This window comes from Sander vitreus, chromosome 18, assembly GCF_031162955.1.
Source record: "Sander vitreus isolate 19-12246 chromosome 18, sanVit1, whole genome shotgun sequence".
Lineage (NCBI taxonomy): Eukaryota > Metazoa > Chordata > Actinopteri > Perciformes > Percidae > Sander > Sander vitreus.
This window is the reverse complement of record NC_135872.1, coordinates 4,004,144-4,020,711: the sequence shown is the minus strand read 5'-3', so window position 1 is coordinate 4,020,711 and position 16,568 is coordinate 4,004,144. Positions and strand designations below refer to the sequence as shown.

The 16,568-nt window shown below is 44.4% G+C and overlaps 2 protein-coding genes across 2 annotated transcripts in view; one reads left to right on the top strand and one right to left on the bottom strand.

Annotated features, from left to right (window-relative positions):
• Positions 1-16,568, top strand: part of rps7 (ribosomal protein S7) — a 355,408-nt gene that overhangs the window by 10,217 nt on the left and 328,623 nt on the right. The window lies entirely within an intron of this gene.
• The window catches only part of aig1 (androgen-induced 1 (H. sapiens)), a 28,295-nt gene continuing 17,009 nt past the window's right edge, over positions 5,283-16,568 (bottom strand). Inside the window, exons 4-6 of the mRNA XM_078274157.1 lie at positions 9,753-9,868; positions 9,378-9,544; positions 5,283-7,274 (exon numbers count right to left, since the gene is read on the bottom strand). Coding sequence (XP_078130283.1) covers positions 7,255-7,274; positions 9,378-9,544; positions 9,753-9,868 — 303 coding nt within the window. The 3' untranslated portion in view covers positions 5,283-7,254. The remainder of the gene's footprint in view (positions 7,275-9,377; positions 9,545-9,752; positions 9,869-16,568) is intronic.

The following is a 16,568-nucleotide window of genomic DNA, read 5'->3' as shown; positions in this document are numbered from 1 at the left end:
ACCTCAGAGTGGAGGAGTTGACGTGTTAATGAAGAGACGACACGCATGCACGCACGCACACACGCACCCCCCCCCACACACACACACACACACACACACACAGAGCAGTGCAGTTAGCTGTTAACCCTTGTGTCAAACTCTCCTTTTCAGACTGACAGTAACACACATACACACACACACACACATACACACACACTGTCGATCTCAAAAATATAAGCAGTGTAATATGAGATGGCATCGTGTGTAAAGGTGAAGCAACAACGACCTGAGAGCAGGTTTCTGTTTAAAGAGGAAGCGGGGGGGGAGGGGTTCAGTTTGTGTTCAAACAGGAAGTGTTGTGGCAACGTGTTTTGTGGTTTCACATTAGTGTAAAAAGGAAACCGACTGAAATGGTGTCTTGCTCCACCCTTCTGCTCAGCGCTGGGGGACAAATGAAACGCCCAGCAGTGCCTCACTGATAGTGTCTTTTTCTTGTCACATCCTTTCTACTTTACCCTTTTCTTCCATCTTTTTTTTTTATATGTCTACATTTTTTCCCCCTTCTTTCTTTCAGCGGTTTATTGTGTCAGTTTCCCCGCTCCCTTCCTTCCTTCTCTCCTTCCTTCCTTCCTTCTCTCCTTCCTTCCATCCTTCTCTCCTTCCTTCTCTCCTCCTTCCTTCCTTCTCGCCTTCCTTCCCTCCTTCCTTCCTTCTCTCCTTCCTTCCATCCTTCTCTCCTTCCTTCTCTCCTTCCTTCCTTCCTTCTCTCCTTCCTTCTCTCCTTCCTTCTTTCCTTCCTTCTCTCCTTCCTTCCATCCTTCTCTCCTTCTTTCCTTCCTTCTCTCCTTCCTTCCATCCTTTTCTCCTTCCTTCTCTCCTTCTTTCCTTCCTTCTCTCCTTCCTTCCATCCTTTTCTCCTTCCTTCTCTCCTTCATTCCTTCCTTCTCTCCTTCATTCCTTCTCTCCTTCTTCCCTTCCTTCGCTCCTTCCTTCCCTCCTTCCTTCCTTCCTTCTCTCCTTCCTTCTCTCCTTCCTTCCTTCCTTCCTTCTCTCCTTCATTCCTTCTTCCTCTCCTTCCTTCCATCCTTCTCTCCTTCCTACCTTCCTTCCTTCTCTCCTTCCTTCCATCCTCTCCTTCCTTCCCTCCTTCCTTCCTTCCTTCTCTCCTTCCTTCTCTCCTTCCTTATTTTTGTTTACAACTTCCCTCCCTGCTTCCTTCTTCCCTGTTTCTTGCCTCCATTCACTCCATTTTTCTTTGCTTTCTTTTTCTTTCCCATTTTCTTCCATCTTTTTTTTTTTATCTTTCTAAATTCTAACTTCCTCCTCCTTTCTTTTCTTTCAGTAGTTTATCGTATCAGTTTGTTTTTCTCTGACAATTTCCCTTTTTGATTACTTCCTTCCTTGCTTTTTTTCTTCCCTCCTTTAATCTTGACTTTATTTCGTCAATGGTCGGTATGGTTTTCACCCATTTTCTACTTCCATTTTTCTTCCTTTCCTCTTTTCTTTCCATCTTTTCCATCTTCCCTCTCTCCTTTCTGTTCCTGCTTATTTCCTGCCTCCCCCACTGTTCATTTCTCATCCCCTTTCCTTCATTTCTATTTTTCTTTCACACGCCCCAAATTCTTTGGTGTGCTCTCTTTATTTAGTCGTCTTTTTCTTGGATCAGTTTCAGGGATGGGCTCAAGCCTCCGAGCAGGTTAGGTGTTCAGCGTAAATTACCATGGCGATGAAACCCGGTAACAAGTGACCCCACCGCCGCGATACATAAAGCCCTGGGTTGAATCTGAAGTTACCTCGGTTTGTTCTATATATCTATATCTATATTGTGCTTTATTTACTCCCAGCGTGTCCGCTACTGTAATAGGGTCCCACTGTGTGTGAGTGCTGTTCATTTCATGTATCTAATTGTGCTTTGAGTTTGGGTTACCATGGTGACAGAGAGCTGGAAAAAGCAGTCAAGAGGATTGGCTACATTTTAAAAAGACATTTCTCGTTCTGTTCACAGCTTCAGTATAATTGTGGGGTCCGGATAGCTTTGTGGGGCCAAAATGCTGGACCCCACAACTTCAAAGGGCTGTTTGAGGGTTAAGACTTGGTTTTAGGATTAGGGTTAGAATGAGGTTCTGGTTAGGGTGAGGGTAAGGGTTAAGGTTAGGCATTTAGTTGTGATGGTTAAGGTTAGGGTAAGGGGCTAGGGAATGCATTATGTCAATGACGGGTCCCCACAAAGATAGTGAAACGCACTTGTGTGTGTGTGTGTGCGTGTGTGTGTGTAATCCATCCAGTAATGAAACTAAAGCCAATCATTAACTCGTCAGATCATTTTGTGATGATCATTTTCCACTTTGTCACTGATGCTGCATTCCAGACACAACTTTTAGCCCGTAAATTACCACTTCAAGTCATGACTCACAACATGGTATAGCGTTCCAGGCAAAGTCACCACAAACCCTTCTAGCTAGTGTTAGCTAGCGGCTACCTAACGTTGACGTTAGCACTTTCACGGGTAGAAAAGGTTGCGAAAACACGGGTTACGGGTTGCCTGGAACGCAGCATGAGACACACAGTTTCCCGGTATACCGTGGTTTGAAAATTGACATCAGTATGTCATCATACCGTGAACATTTGCTTTATCTAATGCAGTGTTTATACCTTGACCCCGTGATACATTCTGAGATGGGGGGCTTTTTTCAAAGTTTTTGTCATGGTTTCAATGTCTGTCGCTTTTTCTGACATTTGTTTCTTTTTTGCAGTTTTTGTCGCCTTTTCGAATGTTTTTTGGACCATTTTTCCGACGTTTTTGTCGCCTTTTCCGACATTTGTCGCGATTAATAATAATAATAATACTTCTTGAATGAGTCAGTGGTTTGTGGAGCCCTCAGGTGGTCTGGGAGGGAATTCCACAGGCGAGGAGCGGCTGAGCAGAAAGCCCGACCCCCCCATGGTACGGAGCTGGGTCCTGGCGGGTTCAAGAAGGACTTATGGTGTTTTTCCATCACATGGTACCTGCTCGACTCGCCTCGACTCTGCTCTACTCCCCTTTTTTGGTTTTCCATTATGATAAAAAGTCCCCGGTACCTGGGGTACCCTTTTTAAGATTATTTTTGGGGGCTTTTCCCTTTATTTGATAGTGACAGTGGATAGACAGGAAAGGGGGGAGAGGGATGACATGCAGCAAAGAGCTGCATGTCGGATTCGAACCCGGGCCGCTGCAAAGGACGCACACGCTAGTGGGTGAGCTAGAGGCCGCCCCAAAACCCGCCATTTATAAATAGTTTAGCCAGCGTTTTTTTTTTTTTTTTGCTGCCTCCAGCTTCTTTTGAAACTAAATGTGTCTTCTGGCAAACAGCCACATGCCGAGAATCAAAAACAACACACCTCCGACGTTCTGTGTGTGTGTCGCGTTAGGTCACGGCAGTTTCCTGCAGCGTCGCTATGACGACCAGCCAGGTTCGCCTCACGCATGAGGCTGTATTAACTCTGCAATGGAAAAAGGAGGACGGGGGTAAGGGCTTTGTTTCCAGAGCGGAGGTTACGTGAGGAGTTTGTGGTGTGAGTTAGAGCTGAAGATCTTTGCCCGTCTTAATTTCTATCATTTTACACGGACTCAGGCCGGGCTCGGGCTTACGGTCAGGTGATGCGTTTCGATTAGCACGAAAATGAGTGCTGAGGAGGTGAAACGGAGGCTGGCCTCTGGAGGACTTATTTTATTTCTTTGTTCCAACTTCCAAGTGGCCTATAGCCTTCGTTAGTCATGAATAGATGATGTTAAAAAATGTATAAATGACTCATTCTTGACAAAAGAGCTGTGTGCGTGCGCACATTTGAATAATGTCGGGCTGTAAACGGGTTCGGGCTTTTAAAAAGCTGCGAATCAAAATGTACTTGTCGGGCTCGGGCTGAATTCTGTCGGGCCGAACTTTTAAGGCCCCATTACAGCTCTAGTGTGAGTAGCTCTTTGAGATAGGGAGGGGCATTGCTGTGGATGCACTGATGGGTGAGTAGGGAGATTTTGAACTCAGTCCTTTTTGTCGCTTTTTGTAATACACAATCTCAACCCAACCCCCGACCCCCCCAATGGTGAACCCAAAGTTATGCCCTTGGTTCATGTCAGTCGCTCCACCTGAACAATCTAATGCAATTCAATACAACAGCTCTGCCACAAACTCTTGACTCTAAACAATGTTTACAATGTTCAGGTTTGGTCAAACTGTCAGAAATGTGTAAATAGGCATCCAACTAACTTTTTCCAATATGCACTTTTTCTATATCGTTTGAAAATGGTCTTTACGCCGCAATAAATAACTTCTGGGCTCTAAAAAAACGGAGCGAGAAAGATCCGTCATCCGTAGCTGCTGTACTCCTGTAAAAACGGCCACCAGTCACTAACAAAACGACCCGGTTAACCGTAGGTAGGATTGTGAAGATCCAGGACTTAGCCAAAAAATTTGAACATCGACAACTCCTCAGTCCCTCCCCCCTTTCTGCTAAAGCATGACGTGCTTCATGTAGTTCTACTGGAACATAGGGGCAGTTTCAGCAGATATGACAGAAAGTTAGTTTTATAAGCTTTACCTACTGCACCTTTAAGCATTTGAACAAACGACCTATGCTGTTGTTTTTCCAGTGAGGACACGCCCCCTGTGAGATCATCCCTCTGTTCCCAGGGTGGCTGTTGTAAGAGATTGGTAAGGGCTATATTCACAGCCCAAATCGCAAAAGAATGAAGGCAAATGGACGTTTTAAATGCAGTTTGAATGCAGGGTTTAACACTTAGGTTTTATTTTTCACTTGTCCGGTCGGGCAAGTCAATTTTTACTGGCTGGCGTATTTTTAGTAAGTAAGTAACGTTGAAAGCATCAAAAGTGTAAAAAAAAAAGTCGGAACGTCAAAAGCGTCAAGCAGGGCGTATGTTTCAAGGAGTATAACATCTACGCTCACCTAAAGGATTATTAGGAACACCTGTTAAATTTCTCGTTAATGCTATTACCTAATCAATCAATCACATGGAAGCTGCTTCAATGCATGTAGGGGTGTGGTCCTGGGTCAAGACAATCTCCTGGGCCCAGTTTTAAAAAAATGTAATCTGGATCAAATTGATGCAGATTTGGAAATCCCATGTTTTTCTATCCAGGATCACCTGATCCATCTTACTTTTATGACAGTTTTTTAAAGGAACATTGGATTGGATCACTGTGATCCAAATACCAAATTTCAGGATTACCATATGCTGTTTACCAGAGCCTTAAATGGAACCAACAGTGTAGCCTACTGGCTTAGCAAAGAACAACAGGTAGGCATAATACTGGTGGCCACAAATAGCCATTGTTTGTTTTAATTTTAAGAAACAGAAAAACTGTAATAAACAGAAACATTTTACATTCCTTATTTTATGTTTTTTTGTTTTGTTTTTTTGTTTACCATATCTCATTAGATGTGACATGCTTCACATATACTTCAAATATGAAGAAATGTATATATCCATCAGTAAACTTAGATTTTGTGATCATTCACTTAAAAAAAAAACCTCTCTGATTTTATTTGGTTCGAAAAATCACAACTGAATCCACCCTTCTGATGGGATCAGGATAATCCTGTTTTTTTTTGGACCAAATAGATCCCAAACCGAGGTCCAAGTTTTCAAAATCCCATAGGGCAGGTTTGATCCAGATCAAATGTAAGATCAGATTACATGATCTGGTCTTAGTTCGGAATCCCTCTTTTGCTTTTGAAAAACCCATTTCCAAGATTTGATCCAATCCGTGATCTGAAATCCCACTGGATTACTTTTGAAAAACTGGGCCCTGAACTCCAAACTGAATGTCAGAATGGGAAAAAAAGGTGATCTAAGCAACTTTGAGCGTGGCATGGTTGTTGGTGACTGACGGGCTGGTCTGAGTATTTCACAATCTGCTCAGTTACTGGGATTTTCACGCGCAATCATTTCTAGGGTTTACAAAGAATGATCTGAAAAAGAAAAAAACATCCAGTATGCGGCAGTCCTGGGGGGTGAAAATGCCTCGTTGATGCTAGAAGTCAGAGGAGAATGGGCCGACTGATTCAAGCTGATAGAAGATCAACTTTGACTCAAATAACTCGTTACAACCGAGGTATGCAGCAAAGCATTTGTGAAGCCACAACACGCACAACCTTGAGGCGGATGGGCTACACCAGCAGAAGACCCCACCGGGTACCACTCATCTCCACTAACAATAGGAAAATGAGGCTACAGTTTGCACGAGCTCACCAAAATTGGACAGTTGAAGACTGGAAAAATGTTGCCTGGTCTGATGAGTCTCGATTTCTGTCGAGACATTCAGATGGTAGAGCCGGAATTTTGGCTTAAACAGAATGAGAACATGGATCCGTCATGCCTTGTTACCACCATGCAGGCTGCTGGTGGTGGTGGTGTAATGGTGTGGGGGATGCTATCCTATCAATACGGGCCAACATTTCTAAAGAATGCTTCCAGCACCTTGTTGAATCAATGCCACGAAGAATCAAGGCAGTTCTGAAGGCGAAAGGGGGGTCAAACACGGTGTTAGTGTGGTGTTCCTAATAATCCTTTAGGTGGGTGGAGGCTGTAAGCTGTAGGAGACACAACAGAACTGACTCAGGGAAACACACATTGAACATTTGAGCTAGGGGAAGAAAAACATTGCTGAGAACATAAAACCCTTCTCCTTAATGATAGTAAGAGGATATTGAGCTGGGGAACAGGAACTCGAGCTTTATTGATTTTGTACCAACATCTAGTGTGTAGTGTGACTCATGAGATGAATAATAATGTTGCTTAACACATTATTAATGTTCAGTCGTTTTGTAGCAGCTGATGAAGGAATTCATTCACTTTGATAAGAAGTTCATACCAGAAAAGCAGATTACAAATACTGATAGTGTGTGTGTGTGTGTGTGTGTGCGCGCAGTATGTCGGTGTTTGAGCGTTTTGTCCGCTGTCCTCCACATAACAAAGCCAGACGGTTGCTTAGTTTTTTTGCCACTGTAAAACACACACAAACAAACAAACAAAACGTTTCGACTTCATTGGTCACCTTCTCTATATTTACATTTAACGGATGGTTTTCTATGTTATCGGGTATAGTTCAAAGGGTAAATGGCCTTTTCCACTTCCGTCAGAGGTCGCTTGTTTGTCTGTTCTTGTGCTGTCCTGGGTGGGTGGGAGGGGGTGGGGTGGGGTGGGGGTGGGTGGGGTGCGGCTCGTCCTCTTCTGTCCGACCGAGGTCCGACTCCTGCGCCCGCACCGTCGAGAGGAGATCACTCACCTTTGACCTTTTCTGAAACAAAGAGGAAAGAAAGGAGAGTGAGCTTTGTGGAGTCAGCAGACGGTCAAGGCGTGTGCGTGCGTGTGCGTGTGTGTGTGCGTGTGCGTGTGCGTGTGCGTGTTCATTTCATGTATCTAATTGTGCTTTGAGTTTGGGTTTCCATGGTGACAGAGAGCTGGAAAAAGCAGTCAAGAGGATTGGCTACATTTTAAAAAGACATTTCTGTCCCTGTTCACAGCTTCACCGTGTATATGTGTGTGTGTGTGTGTGTGTGTGTGTGTGTGTGTGTGTGTGTGTGTGTGTGTGTGTGACTGGGAGATGCAGATGCCTTATCCATTTCTGCTTTTCAATACTTTTCAGACTGACCAAACCAATCTAAGAGTGAGATTCCGGCTTCCTTTCTTCAGTCTGCAAGTAAAGATCTTCAGAATTTTTGTTTAGCGGACATCCTAAATTCCGTGCATCTCGCTCGAAAATCTGCCTTGGAATTTTTTTTTTGTTTTTTGCCAAATTCTGAGCTATTGAGAAGTTTTGAGTATAGCTTTTAGGTTAACATGCTTTCAACGGGACATATTTCCCGCCGCCAAGGAGGTAATGCTTTCGGTTCGGTTTGTTGGTTTGTTTGTCTGTCTGTCTGTGAAAAACTACTGGCCTGATTTTCATGGAACTTGGTGGAAGGGTGTAGCATGGGACACGGAAAAACCCATTACATTTTGGAGCGGATCCAAATCACGGGGCGCATAGGTAAATGAATGTATACCTTCGTTGACATAGCGAGATAGGGCGTGGACTCTCCGAGTGTCCCAGTTGTATCATAACTTTATTTAAGTTGTATATCAAGGTTTATATATTTTATATGAGACATTTGATGGATGGAAAACAGGGATTTTAAACTGCTTTCACTGGGAGTTTACATGTTAAGGCCCTGACACGCCAACCCGATAATCGGCCGTCCGACAGTATGGCGAGGTCGGTGACTCGACTCTGTTCGGTGCGTTCTGTGCCGTCGTCCGTTGGAAGAGCCGTCGACCTTCATTTGGGCCGATTTGACATGTTGAATCGGAAGGCGGGCAGTCGGACTCAATGGCCAATCTGATTGGTTGAGCGCTAACCCGGAAATGACGAGCGGGATGAGCCTGACTAAGCCTCTCAAAACCGGACGAAAATCTTTTAAACGGACCTTTGTCGATCTGAAATTAAATGAAGACACTAGGAACTATCTTCGTAAAATACGAGATCCTATCTCGAACGGAGTCGCCATTATGCCCGGTTGTAAAATCCGGGAGCAGCCAGACCCACGTGACGCGTTCGTCCAATCAGCTGCCGGTTTTCATTTTTTGGGCGACAATACAGATTAGCGCCGCCTGCTGTTATGGAGACGTATTGCGTCTTGCGCACGCGCGGAACGTACGCTCAAGTCGGCGTCGCTTCGGTGTGTTCCGAGGCACTTTTTGGACCTCGGGGAGACTGATCAGTCCGACTGCCTTCTCTGCCGACGGTCGGCCGTCGGGTTGGTGTGTCAGGGGCTTAAGAAATAAACCTCATCAGGTCACACATTTCCTCTCACCTGCTCTCGTATCTGCACTCAGTCACTTAAAAAGCTCTTACAAATCGCTCCCTGCATGCTTTCAAATATTTACGTACAGATTCATTTGACTCAAAACTTTCATTTTATGTTGAACAACATGCTATGAACATCATTTTTTTACAGCACAATGTTTACAATTTTTTTTTTTTTACAATCAAATCATTTTTTGGGGGCATTTCCACCTTTAATAGACAGGACAGCTCAGCTATGAAAGGGGAGAGAGAAGGGGAAGACATGCAGGAAACCATCACAGGTCGGACTTGAAACCCTGGACCCTCTGCATCGAGGAATAAACCTCTAGATTTGTGCGCCTGCTCTACCGACTGAGCTAACCGGCCACAGTTCAACAGCGTTTTAGTTAGTTTGCTTTAGCCTTGTACATACGTCAGTTGCAGAGAGATACTGTAACACAATCAGTCTTAAAAAACAAATCTTTGCCCGTTGCCTCTTGTTACGCTATTTTTCACTTTTTTCGCTACAAGCCTCGTTGCAGAAGACGGACGGACCCAGTGTGTGTTGTTGTCTACCTGTGTGCGGCTGGTCCCAGATGTAGCTGTTGAGGATTTCTCCGAGGGTGTAGAAAACGCAAATCACCGCCGTCATGGCGCTGAAGAAGACGACCCGAGCCAGGGGAGTGATGCGCTCCAGCACCGGGTACACCCACACGCCCGTCACCTGGTGCACCCAACACGTCCTGGGCGGGCGGGGGACACACGGAGTTAACATGCATTCAGAGTACATTTTATACACACATAGTGGACTGTATAGTGAATGAACTCAACACATTAACACGCTACATGGTGCATTATTTCTGCGATAGGGAGCGCTGTCCAACACGGCTCGGACGTGATTGTGTATGTGGTGTTCACGGAGAGTTGGAAACAGGAAAACATTTCTGGTACCAGAGGATGTATCCCACGCCGAAGCAGCACACGGCCGCCAGACCACACGACCTGCCGGGGTACCGATGGTGGGTGGTCCGCATCTCGATGATGATGAAGGGAAGAACAGTGGTGTGCTTAGAGAGAGACGGACATTAGGAAAGAAAATAAATAGGACGCAGCAATTTGTGTTAAGTGAGCCTAGAAACTTTCGAATGAATAGGAAAACTGACAAACTTTGAACTTTTTGGATGGATCTCTGGGAACTTCGTTTGTTCTCTTTGAATAATTCATACGGTCTACATACAGTGTCTGTGCGTGTGTGTGTGTGTGTGTGTGTGTGTGTGTGTGTGTGTGTGTGTGCCGACACCTGTGTAATCCACCTAAACACACAAACACATTTAATGGAGGGCACGGCATGTGTTGCTATTTTTCGGTGAAGCCATTTCTCAAAAAAACAACAACACACACACGAGAATTGGGTTCAATTGGTGTGGCTGTGACTCGCAGTCACACTGCGGTAAACAGACACACACCGAACTGGGACTAACACACACCAGTATGTATGTATACCCACAATCATCAACCAGTAATGCTCCCTGCATAATTGATACAGCTGTCTGGTTTGGTTTTCAAACTTGTCTACCTTCACTTAAACTACTCTCTTTGTCCACTAGAGGGCACTCAGACACAAAAGACACACACACACACACACACACACACACACACACACACACACACACACACACACACACGTAATTGTCTCAGCAGAGTTGAGACCTCTTACCTCATTTGCACTCTCGCACAGCTGTAGATCTGTGTGTGTGTGTGTGTGTGTGTGTGTGTGTGTGTGTGTGTGTGTGTGTGTGTGTGTCCGTCAGAGTATTCACCCTAGTCAGACTGCTGAGCTCTTTTGTCTCCAGCCGTCGGCCTCGTTATGTTTTCGGTGAGAAAGACGACGACTGGGATTCTTCTTCCACCTGTTAATTGTTCCCACGCTGACTCAAACCCTCCCAACACTGAACAATACAACCTGTCGCACCCAAACAGCGTTCAAAGGAACCACAGTTTAGATTCAACTGATTCTTCAAAAAGTCCACTTAGGTCTAGTTTGAACTAGAAAGCATGCCTTTACCCACATGTTAATGTCATCATTTGAATTTGCATGCACTAGAATAGTTTGGATCTCGCAAGTTTAAGAAATCCTTTAAAGCTGGATTTCATTTGACACAAGGGGTTGGAGAGCGATGTAGTGTTCGTGATCTGGTCATATTTCCTTCTTTGCATTTTTTCATTCACTCTGTGATAAGAACGACAATGGGACGGAGAGTATTGCTGTGAAATTGCAGCATTTACATCGTCTTCCGAAAAAATGAGAAACAGAAGCATAGCGAACCGACCAATCACAGCCTTTTTTTGTCTCCTTTTGTGAATCCACCCAGAGCCCCTCTACGGAGAGCCTCTTCACTCCCTATTCAGCCCCATTGTACCGAATGTGGTTGCAGTTCCACCAGAGTTCCACTGGGGGTGATCGCGGTCCAGTGCAAAATGAACGGGACTCTATGAGCTAGACGGCTAAATTCGCCTGATTGCCGTTGAGAAATCTCAGATTTGATTGTAGTTTTTGCAAGTTCAACATGGATTATAGGTCAAAAGTTGACTGAACGAGTACTTATGTCCTTTTGATTTCTTACAGGTTGAGTCGTTGTTGCCCATAACACGCTAGCATTCTGGTAATGAATGCTGATTGGTCAGTGAAGGACTGATTACGATCGGAGATCCCGCTTGACGGCATCCAAAGCAGAACCAGAATGTCAGAGTGAATATTTCGGCGTGGTCTTTAAAACATTAGCAAACCTCTTTCTAGCACGTGTATTAACAGGGAGAGTCTAACCTGTCAGCTGTGTTGTCGATGCTTTGAGAGAACAAAGGAAGCGACTCAGAGCTTGCCGTGAAGCAGTATCTCCGGCCGTACGATGTGTATGACGTCATTGACATTTTAAAAGGCTTTTTAGAACAAAAAAGCCACTTTAAAAAAATCTAACACCCAGCAGTATTTTCTTAGCCTCCCCTTTCGAATGCAACATTCAAATTACTAGACAAAAAATGATATCCTGAGAAAAGTGGATTTTGAGGGGTATAGCTCCATAGAGTCCCATTCATTCTGCACTGGCCTGTGAGCGCCCTCATGTGGAACCAGAGTGGAACTGCAACCAGTTCAGAAGCCGGAAGTTTCCCGAGAGTGGAACTTCTCCCCTTATTAGAAATTCTCTGATCCACCTTAAGGGACACCGAGGACACAAAAACAAGGCTTGGACGAGCAGCTACTTGGGCCGCAATGCCTCTTTCAAGCTTGGATTGAAATGTCTAGCATGTCAACAAACAAAATTTAAACCACTTCAAGTCGACCTCAGGAAGTCCAATCAATTCAATTTTACCGCGGGCGGACTCCAATCAAGCTCTAGACACGTCTCAAGGATAATTAAAGCCAACGGGACACACCTGATGACAGTTTGAAGTGCCACAGCAAAGAGTCAGAATACTGTTTCTCTTTGTCATTATGGGCTACAGAGTGGTTGAGTGATTGGTGGGCAAAAATGGCAAATTAAATCTGATGCCACTGTATATAATTCCCACTGGCGTTTGAGCGTGGTTTCTTTATTGTAAGTGATGCTGGGCAACTCCTCTATAAGCTATGGTGAAACCTGGGCATTTGAAGCTGAAAATATAACCTACTTATGAGATTAAAAAAGTATTTTAGTGTTTCAGGCCCTGTTTACACGTGCATGGTTATTTTGAAAAACGGAGACATTTCCCTTCGTTTACACGGAAACTCTAAAAACTCCGGCCAGAGTGGAGATTTTGGAAATCTTCGTTTGCATGTAAACAGACAAACGGAGGTTTAGGCAGCCGAGGAAGTGAGGAAGAGGAGAGAGGAAGTGATTCGTTGCTGTTGTTGCCATTTTCGGGATCCTGATTGGCTAACGTGCGGTTGAGCGTCTCGTTACACTGCCACCTACAGGTTTGGCGTGCTCTTGACGGCATACTGTATATATAGTCTCAGTTTAATTCCACACCAGCCACTAAAACTTAACACAGAAACCAAAACCTTCACTGTAAAACTCATTGACCAATCACACCTGAAATTAGAGGACACTTCATTTTAGGGCTGTGCAATTAATCAAAATATAATCGTGATTATGATTTCGGCTCCCAATGATCACAAAAACAAAATCGAGAAAAACAATTATGTAGCTCATTACGTTTTGCAAGTAAACTTTTATTTTCTCTTGTGTACTGAATGAAAAACGTAAGATTAAATAGGAAAAGTATTAAGGCAAATTTCACGGTTGTGTTTTTTACTGTTGATTTATTTAACTTTTTCCACTGTTTTTTAAGTTCAATATTTGCAACATCTTTCCAGAAGTCAACGAGTAATCGTGTTAAGTTATCGTGAGTTCAGTATTGACCGAAATAATCGTGATTGTATTTTTTTCCATAATCGAGCAGCCCTACTTAATTTCTTAGCTCTGATGCTACGTTTACACGTGGCCGGCTATTTTCAAAAACAGACATTTCAACCTCTACGTTTTCAAAAATAACATTGTGCACAGCCTTCAGTCTTCAGAAAAGTGTTCGTTTACACGTACACTTGTACATACAGGTATATATATATGTATATGTATATATTATCTTGCCATCACTGTCACCACGTTTGAAGACATTCGGTGACAGTTTTCCCAATTCTCAGAAATTCTAAGTGGATTTACCAGGAAAATCACCCGTGTGTGTATTTGACACAGCAGGGTGCTTTGTATACTGTACAGCAAAAGGGGAAGGTCACTGTGTCACAACCTTACTTTGACCAATCGGCTTCTCAGGTTCCCCACTTAGAGGATTTGAAAAAAGGGACTAAAGACGCCAAGTACCGCATGTGCAAACTGACGAGAGTAACAACATCTCTGAATAAGTACAGAATAGCTCTGTCTCTCTCTCCTGGGGTCTTAAATTCTAGGTTTCCCTCCCATCATTATAACACACACACACACACACACACACACACACACACACACACACACAGACGCTGCACTTTTACCCAGCGTGCCTCAGTGGAATTCCAGCCCTTGGTCGTGTTTAAGTTTAGTCTCTGTCGAAAGGACTCGCTGCTCGTAAATAATACTCCATTTATACTTGCTGTCCCTCTGTCTCTCTATTTTTGTTTCTAGGTCTCTCTCTTTATTGCCCTCTGTCTCTTTATTGTCCTCTGTCTGTCTGTCTGTCTGCCTGTCTGTCTGCCTGTCTGCCTGTCCCCCCCCCCCCACGAGGTTTGCGGTTTCGCTCCAGCAGCCAGCTTTCTGCCTCTGTGGAAAATCCCCCCTCTTGGGCAAACAGCGGTGGTGCGATCCTGTGGTCCGGGGCTAAAAACAGGACAAACCATTTCATGCAGAGATACACAGCTGGGGGTGGGTGAGGTCACGTGGCCGAGGGGGCAGGTTCACGGGTTCAAACATCTTACAGTGTGCGACAAAAAAATTTATTTTTGAAGCAGAGGACGTGACCTGAGAAGTTTTGGCTTCTACGCTGGAATCTCTCGATCTTGAGCAACGCACGAAAGTTGAACTTCAAACAAAGCTTTATAGACATAAACCGACCTTGCGGCCTATTTGTGCAATTGTGTCTGCTAGGCCTGCAAACAGGTGACAGTTCTGAGAACAGAGACACATTTTGCTTTGCGCCGCTTTTAGTGCGGACCAAAGAAAGCAACGCGGTACACTTAATCACATGGACTCTTGTTGGCATATAATGTTAAAAGGGGAACTTGGACCCTATTTTCCTCCGTTTGTGTGTAACTGACTGAACAACGATCTTTGAAACTGGTCCAGTAATGAGCAAGAACGTGGGCTTTTTTTTAATGATAGAATTACTGTTTATTTCCATGGAGTCTGGTGGCTTTAGCGATAGCACTTGCGAGGATGTTTTTGTTACAAAAAGGATCGTTCTCTTTAACAGAAAGGTCGACCTCCGTAGAAATCCTTTCCATAAGACCCTTAGAATAACAATCTGAGCCTGGCAGCGGCAAAACGAGCACTTTTGTGGACGTAAATTGAAGGTGCGCAACTGCCCAATAACCTACATTGTAGCTTGTTTCGCCGCTGCCGACTGCAGCGATCTCGCTTAATAGAGGAGACACACCAAGCCGATAATAGGCCGTCGGACCGTGTGGCGAGGTCGGTGACTCGAGTCTGTTCGGTGTGTCCCGTGCTGTCAATTGGGCCGACCCAACATGTTCAGTCGGGAGACGGGGCAGTCGGGACTCGCCCGGAAATGGCGAGCGGATGAGCCGCTCAAAATCTGACGAAATTCAAGTCAATCTGAAATGAAGACAGATTCAGAAACTGCACGGCCTATTCCTCTCTTAAAATGTTTTCAGAAACACGTTTCGGTGAACTATTTTAGTACAATATGAGATCGTATTCTGAACGAGCCGCCATGACAGTCTGGCTGTGAATTTCCGGAGAAACAAGACCCACGTGACGCGTTCGTCCAATCAGCTGCCGGGTTTCATTTTCTGGGAAACAATCGGACTGTTAATGGAAACAATACAGAGCAGCGCCGCCTGCTGCTATGGAGACGTATTACGTTTCGCGCACGCGCAGAGCGTACGCTCAAGTCGGCGTCTCTTCGGTGTGTTCTGAGGCACACCGACTGATCAGTCCGACTGCCTTTTCTGCCGACGGTCGGCCATCTTTTTGGTGTCAGCACCTTAATACTAGACCAGTGTCAAAAATTGTTGTTCCCATCAGTCACTTAAGACACAAAAACATATACTAGGGTCCAGGTTGAAAAATAAAAAAAGTTAAATACATTTAGTATCTTTGGAAACCATTTGCATCCTCCGCAGAATTGAAAATAAACTTCTGTGGCTTTTGAAAAGACGTTTTGGCTTCACGACATCAGATTAGAAGGACCAATCCAGTGGTGAGTGCGGCAGAGTTCGGGAGGTCAGAGGGCAGCTGATGAGCTTGTTGCACTGATAAAAGGTTTCTTTTCAACTGAACTCCACTTGAACTCTGAAAATCAAGCGAAAAAAGTCCCTTGTTGACATTTTTCTCAACAGGTTTTTTTTTTTTCTTTTTCTTTTTTTTGAATTTAAGGAGCTTATCATGTCACACAGGGACAATCCTGTTCCACCTTCTTTCAAAACACACTCAGAGAGATTGTGTCTGAATATCAGCTGTGCAACAGCACTGTGCACTGAAGCCATTTCATGTCAGCGTTCAGTGAACAGAGGCAGGCTGTTGATGATGATGTTCCAATATTAGAATCACTATTATCAGATTTCCTTCTCTTTAGTTCTGATGAATTACTGATGTTACTGTTGTTATTACAAACTCTCAACACTGATCAGTATTGGGCTTAAAAAGTCAGAGTGTGTGTGTGTGTGTGTGTGTGTGTGTGTGTGTGTGTCACAGGTCAATGGCGTTACATTCAGTATCGGACTATAATCTGCTGTTGCAATGAAACATGATGTGTGTGTGTATGCACGCACACACGTACATACACGCACACACACGTTTGGCTATGTTTGTTTGGACTCTGTTTTGGATCACACTCACTGAGGTTTTCAAAAAACAGGTTATAGAACAGGTTTGTTTTGATTAGTGTGGTTCTCTAAGCAACCAACATCGGACAGACGGGGACCCCAGCCCTGAATCACATCCATCATTTAATGGGGAAAGCAGTGCTTAGCTAGAGGAGATTAGTGGTGTAGGAAAAACTAAATTCTGCTCCATGAAAACATGATATATTTTTCAGTGTTCTCTAATCGTTGGTCAT